Genomic DNA, 12,341 nt, shown 5'->3' with positions numbered 1-12,341 from the left:
GGAGGATAGGGGAGAGAGGGAGGGAAGAATGTGAATGCCTGAGAAATGACAACATAATGGAAGGGATAGAATCAGCACAAAAAAGCAGAAATCACGAGTACCTTGGTAGCTGCTGTCCATCTTTCCTACCCCTTATCCTCTAAATATAGAGCCGCTTGAAAGTACCATTAGTTCCTAACTAGTTAGAGCCATGTTTACGGTTGTGTTGCTTCCTCATAGGAGGGTAGGTACGGCTATACTCTGTTTTAAGGGTTGAAGGGTGGAGGTATTTGAAACAATCGAAGGGCACTCACTGATAAAAGAGCCTCAACAGCTAATTGACACTGAGCCACTTATCTACAACACTAACAATCATTTACTCAAAAAGAGCCTGATGGAGCCCTGCTAAGCTCTTAAACCTCCAACAACTCTCCATAGTTTTGTCCATTACATCTATTTAAGCAGTTTACCAGCAAAATACAGTAATTGTAAACATGCACACTACCATTCCAGAGGTCCTATTAAGTTCAAATTCAGAGCTAGATTATAACAATTTTGAGACATTGTTATTATGCTTCTATTTCTTTTACAGTGTATGTAAAAGAATTCCCCACACAGACTTCCCTCTAATGTTGAATAAAGTGGTAAAATACTATTGGTATTGATTTGAAAGGACATGTAAATCTAGGCTTACTTACCAACAGAATAGCTTACATGACACTACCTCCAACTGGCAAACATATATACAAGGAATACTATCAAAAACCCAACCTATCTGTCTACAAAACAAGGCACCTCACCAATGAGATCTCTGAGGAGGGGCCATAATTGCCCAGCCTAAGTGGTGAAGGGAGAGGAGGTGTAGGCCGGAAGGCTACGGGGCAGTCAGGCGTGCAGAAACGGGGAGAGACTGTAAGCCACTAAGGAGAGCACTGAAGCTCTAGTCTAGCTGGTCTGCCAAGCACGCTCAACCCCATGTGACTATTCCCACAAGCAAAAAGAAGCGCCTGGAGCTACTAAAATCCAACAGCCCACTGACGGCAGAGGCTCGAGTATCAATCTCGAACATGAACCAGTCTGACACTGACTCTATACGGCGTGGAATGAAAAATGTAGGCTACACAGCATTTCGTCCTTTGCAATTGGCCATACGAATCTATGATTAACGTTTCATATTTGAGATTGAAATAGGTAGTGCATTAGGAAAGTGTCTTACTTATGCTGTCAAAGTCAGTGACGTTAATGTTACTCACAGTCTTAACATTGAATGTGAACCGTAACGTCAGCTACGCTCATATACAAAAGTTTTAACATTTTTAAATAAAGACATTCACTGAATCGCATACGATGCAACCCCTACATTAGAGACATTTAAACTGCAATCCTACCCCATGTAACGTTAACGTTGACTAATGTTCGGCAACTCTGAAGCGCACGGAGAGTGTTACCTTCGTCACCTTAGCTTATAAGACAGCTAGCTAAGAGCTTCAGATGGGAACACTTGTAGCAAGCTAAATAGCATGTTCCATTCAAAGTAACCCGAATTGATTACCATCCAGCTAATGATCGCAAACTAGGCAGCCAAGAGTAACTGGGGCTGTGTCCTCTAACATTAATTGTAATACAAGGATGTAAGACAATCAGCTATCTAACAGTCCATTATTTGGGACTGGAACCGCAGTTAAATGTACTTCCATTTAGTTGATCGCATGATCGTTTCCCCAGAGATGTTTAATTTAAAATAATCAAAACAGCATCCATAAAAACAGTTCTTACTGAAAGGTAACGCTTCATCTAACATTTGTGCTAACTAGCTATCTACGAAGTTGGCTATCAAACTGGCTGGCAAACAAACATTAACGTTGCATCTCTATCGAGCGAACAAGATCAAACTCTTCAAAATGCTCAAATAACATTTTCAGTCTTAAACATTATAACGATATTAAGCTGAAATGATCTCCTTATTTTAAGATTAGACATGGCTCTAAGAATTATTTTCAACAGGTTGTTGCTGGCTAATCACTTGCTGTACAAGGTAGCTCCCTAGCTATGGTAGAATACATTGGTTGTCCAACTGGCTGAAGGCTAACGGTACGAGCTAGCTAGCCCAGTCAAACAACGTAGCTAGTTGGCTGGCTAGCTAACTTGTTATGTTGGCTGGATCAAATGCACCTGATGCGTCTCAACATCGGCTTACCGTTTTGTTTCTGTCAAAAACTTTGGATTCTGATTAGCGTCCCTCCACAGATCTCAGTAAATCAAACGACACATCGCTTGCGCCAGTACAAAACCACAAAATTAGATGTATTGCCAGCATAGTTCATCGGATGCAGAGTTTTGTCCGCTTCTTAGATTCTCAAGGCATTGTGGGAACAAATCACAGGCACACAATCCAGACCAAGCATTCCAAAGCCGATTCACTACGGGCTGCGGCCCAATTTAAAGAGACACCAAACAGTTATTACATGGCATGTTAGTTTTTGAGCAGGAATTTTAAACACAAAGGAAGTTGGCACCTTGAATCCTCAAACTAATAATGGTAGGCTGTACTACATGTTGTGACTGCTTTATAACATACTTGTATGGGATTCCTAAATATTTGCACTCCTGTGAGTCATGTGGCCTTTGACTATCATACAATGACATGGTCACACAAATCTGGTTAACCTACTGTTAAACACAAAATAACAAAATTGTCATGCATCACAATAATTGTACTTAATTTTTTAGGTATGACTTTAGTGTTCAGTGAAAAAATCCTGATCTATGTAGTTTGTCTCTTCCAAACCAATACATCTACTTCAAGGCTTTCCACTCATGGTGTTCCCCTCTCTACACACCTCTGCAGCCGCACTAGTCTGGACAATGTAAAACAGTCGGGGGCAGGGTAGCTCTTGATGTTCTGAATGCATGGAGCCTGGAGAGATATATCAGGGCGACTTGTTTAGTAAGCAGTCCAGTTTAAACATTCATTCATCATATTTCCCAACAGTGCTATGACAGCTCGGGAGTTATGTTCGCTCTGAGTGTGTGTGTCATCACGTTGTGAGAGTGAAGACACATTGACATGTTCTATGCGGAGGAAACTTTATGGATCAGTCCACACATTAATTCATGTCCTGATGTGAATATATGCATAAACTAACTATATTAGTAACATGTATATCATGCTCCACAGAAACTGAAAATACAACCCTTTGTTTAGGATTTCTAATTTCTACTGTTTATTGGTGATTGGCTGATATGTAGATCAGACAAAAGCAAATAGATTGGTTATAATTTGTATCAATAAATCGATGGCCATTCAAATTAAAACGACAGCATGCTTTTCTTTTTTTAAAACAGGATGTTCTGAGAAAAGCAGAAGTAGACAAAAGAACGGGGCCTTTGTATCTCTTAATGCTTGAAGAGACCTTTCTTTACAGCTGCTCCAGTCTAATGTCAGGTGAGCATGAATATGACATCCGACAGATGTGTTATGAGTGAATCAAATGTAGTCTCAGAATCTTTGATGACTTATTACTTCCTTTATATCACAGAGGAATGTATACAATTCTACAAATGCAACAGCTAATCTGAACCTGTGAGTGTGCGTGTTCAGTATGCAAAGGCCTTTTTTTAAGGATATTTGTACCTAGAGGCAACAAATGAGTTTACATGGAAACAGCTGCTCTCAGATTTAATTGAATTCTTCTTCTCTTTTTTGCCCCCTGCTTTATAACCATGAGACTCACGAGTCACAACAGATCTTTTTAGCATTCCAGAGACCTTACATCATGTGACCGAAATAAAATTCTCTATTATCCTTCCCTAGTCCCTCTCAGTTATGTAATGGAGAGAGAACACCCATGCTCAAATTATTTGATACAGTTAATTGATCCTTTCTATCATAACTCAATGATATAGCACAGAGAAACACAGGTTGTGGGAGAGAAAAATACCACCTAATGGGGTGATAAAATCTACAGGAAGCTGTACAATCTAAAGTTCTGTCAAACACTCAAGGCAACACTGACAACAATGGGCCTGAAGATTGTGTAAGGGAGTTGCAAAAGATCTGCAACAAGCAACAATAATCCCATTTGACATAGTGTTGAGTTCCATGGCAGATTTGATCTGATGCTGGTTAAGGTCAGGTGAGGCGGTCTTAGGCTTGAACATGTGAGTGTGGTGCCCAAGATGGATCTTGGTTCAGAAATCAAAAATCCTTCTTGGTATTCGGAGCATCATGCATATTTGCAATTTTTCAAGGAGGAAGTAGAATGAATGAAAACCAACTACTAGCTCAATGTCTTAGCTGGCTTTGTGCTCTGTAAAAGCGATCCATCCACTCTGTGTGATACTATCCTTACTATCAGTGAGTCCACAATCCACTAAAAGTGAACTGAAGTATATACTATTCTGTACACTACAAGTTCATTAACAAGCACTTTGAGCTGCATTCTTTTGCATGAAGGGTGCTATATAAATAACGTTTTTTTTATTATTATTATTAAGTGCACAGAAGTGAGGAGTGCGAAGGTGAACTAGAGTGAGGGGAGGCATGCGGGTTGTGGTACTCACTCAGACACTGCAGACCATGCTTCCTCTGCAGAGTCTTGCTGCACAGTGAGCAGGTGGCACACATGGAGAAAGAGCCAGGCACAAGCTGGTGCCCACTAGTGCTTCTACGGCGCCCTCTATCCCTCTCTTTCTCTTCTCTCTCTTTCTCCTTCTCTTTCTGATGCTCTTTCTCTTTCTCACGATGCTTACCCTGTAAAAAGAAGAGCGGAGAGAGAGAGAGAGAGAGAGAGAGAGAGAGAGGAAAAGAGCGTATTAATCTTTTCCTTCGAGAGGGTGTAATGCTTTGTCAAGTTACATGGCAAAAATGACAAAAAGTGAAGTTGATGGAAAAAGGAACAATGTTGTTAACTTAAGTGAGTTCCCAGCATGAGCTTTAGGAATGACAGGAAGTGAGGTCCGTGTGTCAGAACAGCTACACAATAATACTGCATGTGGCGAAGTAATGGTGGTTTCTCACCTTCTCTTTGTTAAAGGAGCCAGTCATTCGGTTCCTCAGGGAACTCAGGGTCCGCTTAACCTTTGTACCCTTCTCTGTTTTCTCTGTCTTGTCTTCTTCCTCTTCAGGTCTGTGGAAGAGTTAGATGGATTCATTTGGATGTCTCCTCAGAGACAGGCACAAAAACATGAATAATCCTTCAAGGGAAGTGTGAAAAATCCCCAGTCTTGGCAACCCTAACCCTATGCTACATCATGTGAGATCAAATCATACAAATCATATTATTTAGCAATGCATCAGGAGTAAAGTAGAACATTGATTGCATATGTTTTTGTTTATAACTGACTTACTCGTTTGAGAGGAATTCATACCAGGTGCATCCTGGGGCTCTCTCACACGGGCCCCTACTCCTATGCTTGGCACTGCAGAGAAGGCAAGAGAGAGCTCTGCTTACTTCAGAGTGCACCTGAGATGCCTTATTGGAAAACAGAGTGGTTTGGTGGTACGGATACAGGCAAGTGTGTTTATAGCCATAAATTCACACCCTAATCCAGTGTAATTACAAACTATCTTTCATAAAATCACACCAGTTAAAGAGCTGTACCACCAAATTATTTGTGTTATCAAATATTTTTGTAATAGCTTTTATTTTGAACAGTACATTTCAACCAAATTTGACAAAAAAGAACACGAGTAGAGCCGTTTGGTAGTTCAGCTTTTCAATAGTAAGTGTTGCCCACACCAGTGCCGTGTATTGCCCATGCCAGCAAGTCAGTTGGGAGTGAAAGGGGGTTTGGCACTGCAACAGCAAGCAAGCTTTCCTCCCCTCGCCTACATGTACTTACCCATGGTACTGCTTAAGCTCTCGCAGAACTTTCTGTACCATCAGCCTAAGACAAACAAGACAGTGAGACAGAGTGGCTGTAGGAGGACGCAATGCCGGGCTGCTGTCTGGGGCAGGGTGGTGTGTGTGTGTGTGTGTGTGTATGGGGGGCAGGGGGCTGCTGTCTGGGGAGGGGTGGTGTGTGTGTGTATGGGGGGTGGGGGGCTGACTTGGAGAAGAGCTTTCATTGGACAGAGCTGGGTATGAACATTACAGGACTGCTCCTTTTGAATTCTTTGAGAGCCCACTGATAAAGCCACGGAGGATAGACTGAGTGGGTCTGTTTAGGTTGGAATGGGTCAGACCATGTGTTTATTGGGTCATAGACATGATAAGCAGCACTAGTCAAAACAAGGTTTAGGTGTTTTATGCCCCGCCTGTGTTTTCATGTGCCAATGTGAGGAACTTACACGTGACTTTGTCCCTCTGCAGACTGGAGACGGTCCTCTAAGTCCTGCTCCTCTGCATATCAAGGGCACACACAAAGATAGAAACATTGTATAGTTCAGTGATAATATCATAGCACATGTGTGCTATATGCCTTCTGTATTCCGGATACAAAACATTTCTCTATGACAGAATAACACAATCTGAACAATAACAGTTAAGCAGAGGTCTGACAGGAATCTCCATATTGAACCCATATTGCCAGTAGGACCTAATTTGTGGTGCATGTACTTCTGGTGAGAAACTTGTTAGTTCTCTATATGCTATGGAGTCATGATCATCATAGAATGTGTAATATGTCTACTGGGCTGCAGTTTGAGGGAGCATGACTGTGAGAGCTGACCTCCTGAATCCTTGGCAGCCTGGCTGGAAGTTTCCAGGATTCGGGACACACGTGCTGCCTTGGACCTCTCATCTGATGCCAGCATATCAGACTCTGCACACAGGGCCCTCCCAGGTCTGTCAGGCTCCTACAACAACAATAAATCCATTGGACAGCATCGAAGATTTAATTTAGCAGATTGTACGTTAAAAACAAAAGAGTTCCTCTGTGCTGGTGGGTTTTATGTTTTTTGTGTTGGCTCCCTGGAGACTGGATGGGTTTTCGAATCTACATAGTTGCTTCTTTTCAAGTATTCCTCTTGAGTAATTGGTTGATTTTGTCTGTAGTTTCTTTGTATTTACTATATTGAAAACAAGCGTTACTCACATCATGTTGAAATGCAGAGTCATTTCCCGCTTTGTTCTCCTCAGAGCAGTCTGGGTAAGCAAAAACCTGCTGGCGTGTTGACGGAGACAGAATTGATTCTTCTCTATCCTCATCACTGTCTATTCCGGATGGGTCCAGACTTAGTCTAAAATCCACATAGAGCAGGTTAATACATTAACAGCTAAAGAAAACAGACACTTGACGCAGCAATCTGTAATTTCAAATCCCTCTAGGTAATGTATGAATACATCTATTCACTACACACTTCAGTTCTATGACATTTTTCTTCAGCTGTATGGTTTACATGGGAGTCAAATTTCAAGGGTTGTGTGTCAACTTTGGCAGCAACCATCTTGTTTTAGCCTCTGTGTACAAGCAGCAGACCACAGCCTCTGTATCGCTTTTACTTTTTCTGACGCGTCAACAAAAAAGGATGTTCTTTGGTCCTCAAGTAGAGGCTGTGTGGTGGTGAAGGGTCTAATAATAGCCGTTTGCCTGCATTCTCAACTGAAACCTTCACAGATGTAAACAAATCATAACCATCCTCGCAGTTATTTGTCAGTCGGAAAGTACAGGCCCTGTGCACCCTCAAACAAATAAAATGTTGCCAACCAAATGAAACACTTGTTAATTTGAGTCTGGGAAATGCAGTGAAAGGCTGTAAATAAGCTTATGAGCTCTACTTAATAAGAACCTCACCTTCTGCCCAAGTCTATTGGGGAGACTGGAAACCCACAGCTGTGCCTCCGTGATGTGGACATGGACCTCACCAGCATGGGGATGTTGTCTGGGTCTGAGTCGTGGTGCTCTGGGGCCTCCGGGGCCTCTTGGGCCTTGGGGTCACCCAGCTGCACCGTGGTGTTGACGGTGACAGTGGGCTGCTCTGAGTCACTGTGCTGGTTCTCCATGCTGCTGCTGCTGCTAAACTGCCAGGGAAGCTGGCTGTAGTTAGATGCTACAGGGCCTTGGTAAGAGCCTTTGTCTACTATCTGGTACACGTGCAGGGTTGGGCTGAGTTTGTGGTCGCCAACGGGGGTGATGACGATGGAAACAGCTGTGGTATGCGTTTGGCTGGTTATGTGCTCAGGCTGAAGGTCTCTGAAGAACTCGGAGCCCCTTAGAGACGAGTTGAGATTGAGGAGGTCCTCGGCGCTGCTGTCCGCACCTTGTCCAGGGTTCTCATAGTCACTCTCTGTTGAGCTGGGACTCTATCACAGAGAGGAAAGAGTCACTGATCCACGATGAAAACTCAGAGATTCATCCCTAGCATGGTTTTTGTTGAAAGTTGTAAGTTTGTAGTTAAAGACTGACTTGAACAAATAGAGAACCATGAATAAGGAGGGGTAATTTTGTAGTTCATAAAACGGAATCATTTCAGCGTACATTACAGTAGTTATACAATTACTGCTGACATAGACCTGAATATACAATATCTCACAGTAGGTCACAGAAATGATATTCAGGTTGAATGTTTTCCTACCTGCTCCTCAGTCAAGCTACTGAAGAAAACATCTTCTGCGATGGATGCAGGAGACAAGGAGGAAGAAGACTCAGTTCCTGAGCCAAGGGTTGCAGGTGGGGAACATGGCTTACCTTCAGACCCTGACAAAAAATACACCAGAGCCTGATCAATAAACACACAAAGATTTATGCACTATCCTACAAACTCACCAGTATTTACAGACGGGACCTGAACAGCTTGTATATTGTTGCCAAGTGTAAACAACATACGCAGCTGTTCTTAGTTTTAATATTTCAGTATTGCAGTAATTTGCTACTCAGTCATACACAGGTGGTAAAGTTTGATGCTGGTCATATCATGGATTAAAGAACTCAGCGATTCTAATCCAGTTCACATTTTGTCAAATTCAGCAAATTGGTCTTCATGGTCCTCTAGCTGTCTGGTCTGTGCATGCGTTCACATAAACCCTGGTGTTTCTACACAGTTCTCCTACTGCTGTTAATGGGAAACAAATATAGTGGCTTGAACCAGGCCATAAACAATTCCAGCCAGTCAATGCATTGCTGAACAAGCACGGAAAGAAAGGGGTGTAATTTGAGTGGTACTTAACTCAAATGTCAAAAACTGCAGATTCTTGTATTGCAGATTCTTGCTTTTAGCTTTCAATCAGCACACAATACGCCTAGGATTTAAGCCATTGCACTGAGCGTTGTTTATCAGATGGTTCATTTGTATTTGGTGTACTGTAACTACATACTAGCAGAGGAACACTATTGGTCACATACTCACAGATAATGACCAATAGGAGAGGATATGCTTTGTGCTCAATCTGAAACGGACTCAGGCACACTCAAAATGGGGTTTGTTTTTAAGAAATGAGAGCTAGCTTGTTGCCTGCTTGCCTCGCATGGGAAGCTGAAGTCAGCATTGACCTCTACACATCTACGGGGGTGGGGGGTTGTTTATAGAATAAGCACACAGAAAGTTCCCTAATGCCACCATTGCATTAACCGATTCCGCAGTTCACATGACATCAGAAATGATTGAATAGCAGTTGCCCCTGGCAGCTAAACTTGGCAACTAAAAACAAAAATATTAAAAGTCTGTGCGAAACTTTGAAGATGCTTGCAGGAAACTCCACCCAAGACTTGCTATTGTTAAACACCATCTCTGCCAACAGCACAGTGACACTAGGTTGTACAGCAAGTGTCAAGGGGCGCCCTCGACCAGAGCCCGGTGTTGTGCAAGAGACATTTGAGGGCTGTGGGGTCTGATCCATGAGTTTAGGTCGGGATTCTACCCATTTAGAGGAGCTGGGATGGGATGGAAGACAGACTTCCAAAGAGAGGTGGCTGTTCTGGAGTGTTATTAACCAGGGCCTGCGCGTCGCGCCCCCAAGCCAGACTGTCAAAGATGCTCTTCTCTAAACAATTAGCACCGCCACCGTATTTTCAGATGTAAATCACGTGTGTTCCACAGAAGCAACAGTGTCCAAGTACAGGCGGATTGTTTGTGTCCAAACTGCATTAGTAATACAGTTTGTAAACCATAACTGCATGATGCTTGTTATTCTTGGGCGTCCTTTTATGGTTGGCCTGCTGCGCTTTATATTGCTGGGCTGAATATTAAACAGAGAGCCTCCCAGACGTCTCCTGTGTGGGACAGGCTTAAGCACGGCCACTACGCCTGTGGCTCCCCACACACCCTGGAGAGGACATCAGATCCTGGCCGTTTAAACCGCACAGGTTACCAAAATGGCCATACAAATCATTAAGTTATGTGAGTCAGAGGCTTACTTAACAGGATTACAAGGGGCGACGGGCAGACTGCAAAGGCTGCTCCTGTGTCAACCTCAAGGGCTGTGCAAGATGGCTATTGACTATTTTGTCCTTGAGGCATTCATTCAAACCAAGTCATAAAACAAGCTGAGAGGGAAGTGATCTACAAAACAAGGAAAAACTATAACCAGGTCTGTATGTGAGAATAGATATGTGTTCTCATAATACAGTCTGTGAATATGTATTTGTAATCGCATTAAGACACAGACAAGTCTGTACATAAAGGATTGACAAAGCTACTATTGTCATCCCATCGTTGAAAACCACAGAGGAGGCCCATCTGAACAGAAGGACTCTCTGTCACCCATGATGCTAGTTCTCGTTTGAGGTCTGTCAGGGGGAATCCAGCACACAAAACACACACCCATGGCTGCCCTCAGAATGACGGGAGAGAGACCAGGTGGATGACTAATGGACCGACACAAGAGGTGACCCACATGAGACACAACTATTCCCATGTCACACATATCTGTCATGTGATCTGTCATCTCCTCCACATGCATCACCGCAATAACTCGCGCTCAAGTCACACAAGTCCTCCTCGAGCCATTGCATAACAACCTTTTGTGTTCACTCGTGCACTGAATGAGAGGAAACCCGTGCATTGTACTTAAGTACAGCGTAAAGTGAGGATCAAAAGGCTTGAATGTGACATCACAGATATCAAAGTCTTTGAGACATTGTTATTATCTAATACTAGATTTCTCCGAAGACTAAACAGTTATCAATAGTAAAGTAAAAGAAGACACTAATGCAGATGACTAGTTGGTCGTCATGCATGTCATATTGATATTTCAAACTAACTTTGCTCAACATGTAAATGTCATCCCTGAAGTGTTTAAAACAACCTCATGCATGACACTACCTCTGCAAGTGTCTGGTGTCACAAATTCTAATGACACAGCAATTGATATGGGAGTGAATTCAGTATAAGGAAAATCAGGAACAAAGATGTTATTATAAAAAGCAATCAAACAAATAGAGACAAAACGAAACGAGAATTTAAGTATAAAAATTCATTTTTTGAACAGAGCACAAAATACTTAATACTTAAAAATTTATAGAAGTCATTGTCAGTTTCTCTAGAAAAGGATTCACACTATGCCTATTCAGGACACAATATGTGAATTCCATCGCTGTCAAAATATAGAGGACTGAAGCTTTACATTGGCACAGTACACAAACCAGAAGTGCAACAACAAACCACATACATTACCAAAGAAATATGCTCAAAGCAGTTAAAAGAACGACATGGTGAAAGTACCTCTTTTGAAGGACCACCGTTTCATCCAGAGCTTGGAGAAAGAGGGCCAGGAGTTGTTTAAGGGGGAGTCCGCCATGGCTCGCCGAGAGCAACTTCACTGAGTGAGCGCAGGCAAAGAGAATCCCAGGGTGGGATCAGGCAGGCAGGCGGCGAGGGATTATCTAACATATGATACCAACCCAAAGCTCCATAGCTGAAGCTGACAGGAGTGAATGAAGCCAGGAGAGTGGGAGGGATGAAACCCAGGGCAGGGAAGGAGGGAGAGAGGGAAAGAATGAGAGGAGGTGTGGCAGGAGGGGGGACTTAAGAAGTGCAGGAGGGAAAAAAGACTAAGCCAGGCGAAGACTGAGGAGGCACAGATGATAGCAGTCACACTTTCTAGTTCTCTCATGAAGTACTTATTGCATAGAAATAGAAACGTCTCATTGCTGGCACGTCCTTAGCCAGGGCATTCTTTTATGCCATGTACAGAGTGAGTGACCAGTGATTTCAGGGCCACGGATGTAGTAGGCCTGTTTAGGAAGTAGGGTAGTGCTTTTGCTTCATTCAGCATGGTTCTTATGACCCAGTGTGCAGGACCCTACCTGCACGAAACCCTCTGTAGGAAATGTGCTTACATTTGAGTACAACCTTGCCTGCCTGGCAACCCTTTCGTGCAAGTAGACAGTGCTTTTATTTTCACATTTAACACATTTAATTCCATCATCATTCAATCAATTAAATAATTTACAGCAGAGGAGAAAATATCATCTATATCGTA

General features: G+C 42.8%; 1 protein-coding gene across 1 annotated transcript in view; it reads right to left on the bottom strand.

Annotated features, from left to right (window-relative positions):
• Positions 1–11,657, bottom strand: part of arhgef18b (rho/rac guanine nucleotide exchange factor (GEF) 18b) — a gene marked incomplete at its 5' end in the record, with an annotated part of 53,215 nt that extends 41,558 nt beyond the window's left edge. Inside the window, 10 exons of the mRNA XM_080832012.1 lie at positions 4,543–4,732; positions 5,000–5,108; positions 5,329–5,400; positions 5,824–5,868; positions 6,272–6,323; positions 6,652–6,778; positions 7,018–7,162; positions 7,717–8,225; positions 8,498–8,619; positions 11,582–11,657. Of these exons, the coding sequence (XP_080688138.1) occupies positions 4,543–4,732; positions 5,000–5,108; positions 5,329–5,400; positions 5,824–5,868; positions 6,272–6,323; positions 6,652–6,778; positions 7,018–7,162; positions 7,717–8,225; positions 8,498–8,619; positions 11,582–11,657 (1,447 nt within the window). The remainder of the gene's footprint in view (positions 1–4,542; positions 4,733–4,999; positions 5,109–5,328; positions 5,401–5,823; positions 5,869–6,271; positions 6,324–6,651; positions 6,779–7,017; positions 7,163–7,716; positions 8,226–8,497; positions 8,620–11,581) is intronic.
• Between the last annotated feature and the right edge of the window lie 684 nt (positions 11,658–12,341).

The sequence above is a fragment of the Sprattus sprattus genome (assembly GCF_963457725.1).
Source record: "Sprattus sprattus genome assembly, chromosome: 2".
In the NCBI taxonomy this organism is placed as follows: Eukaryota; Metazoa; Chordata; class Actinopteri; order Clupeiformes; family Clupeidae; genus Sprattus; species Sprattus sprattus.
Note: the sequence above shows the minus strand (reverse complement) of the source record. Positions and strands in the feature narration are given on the sequence as shown.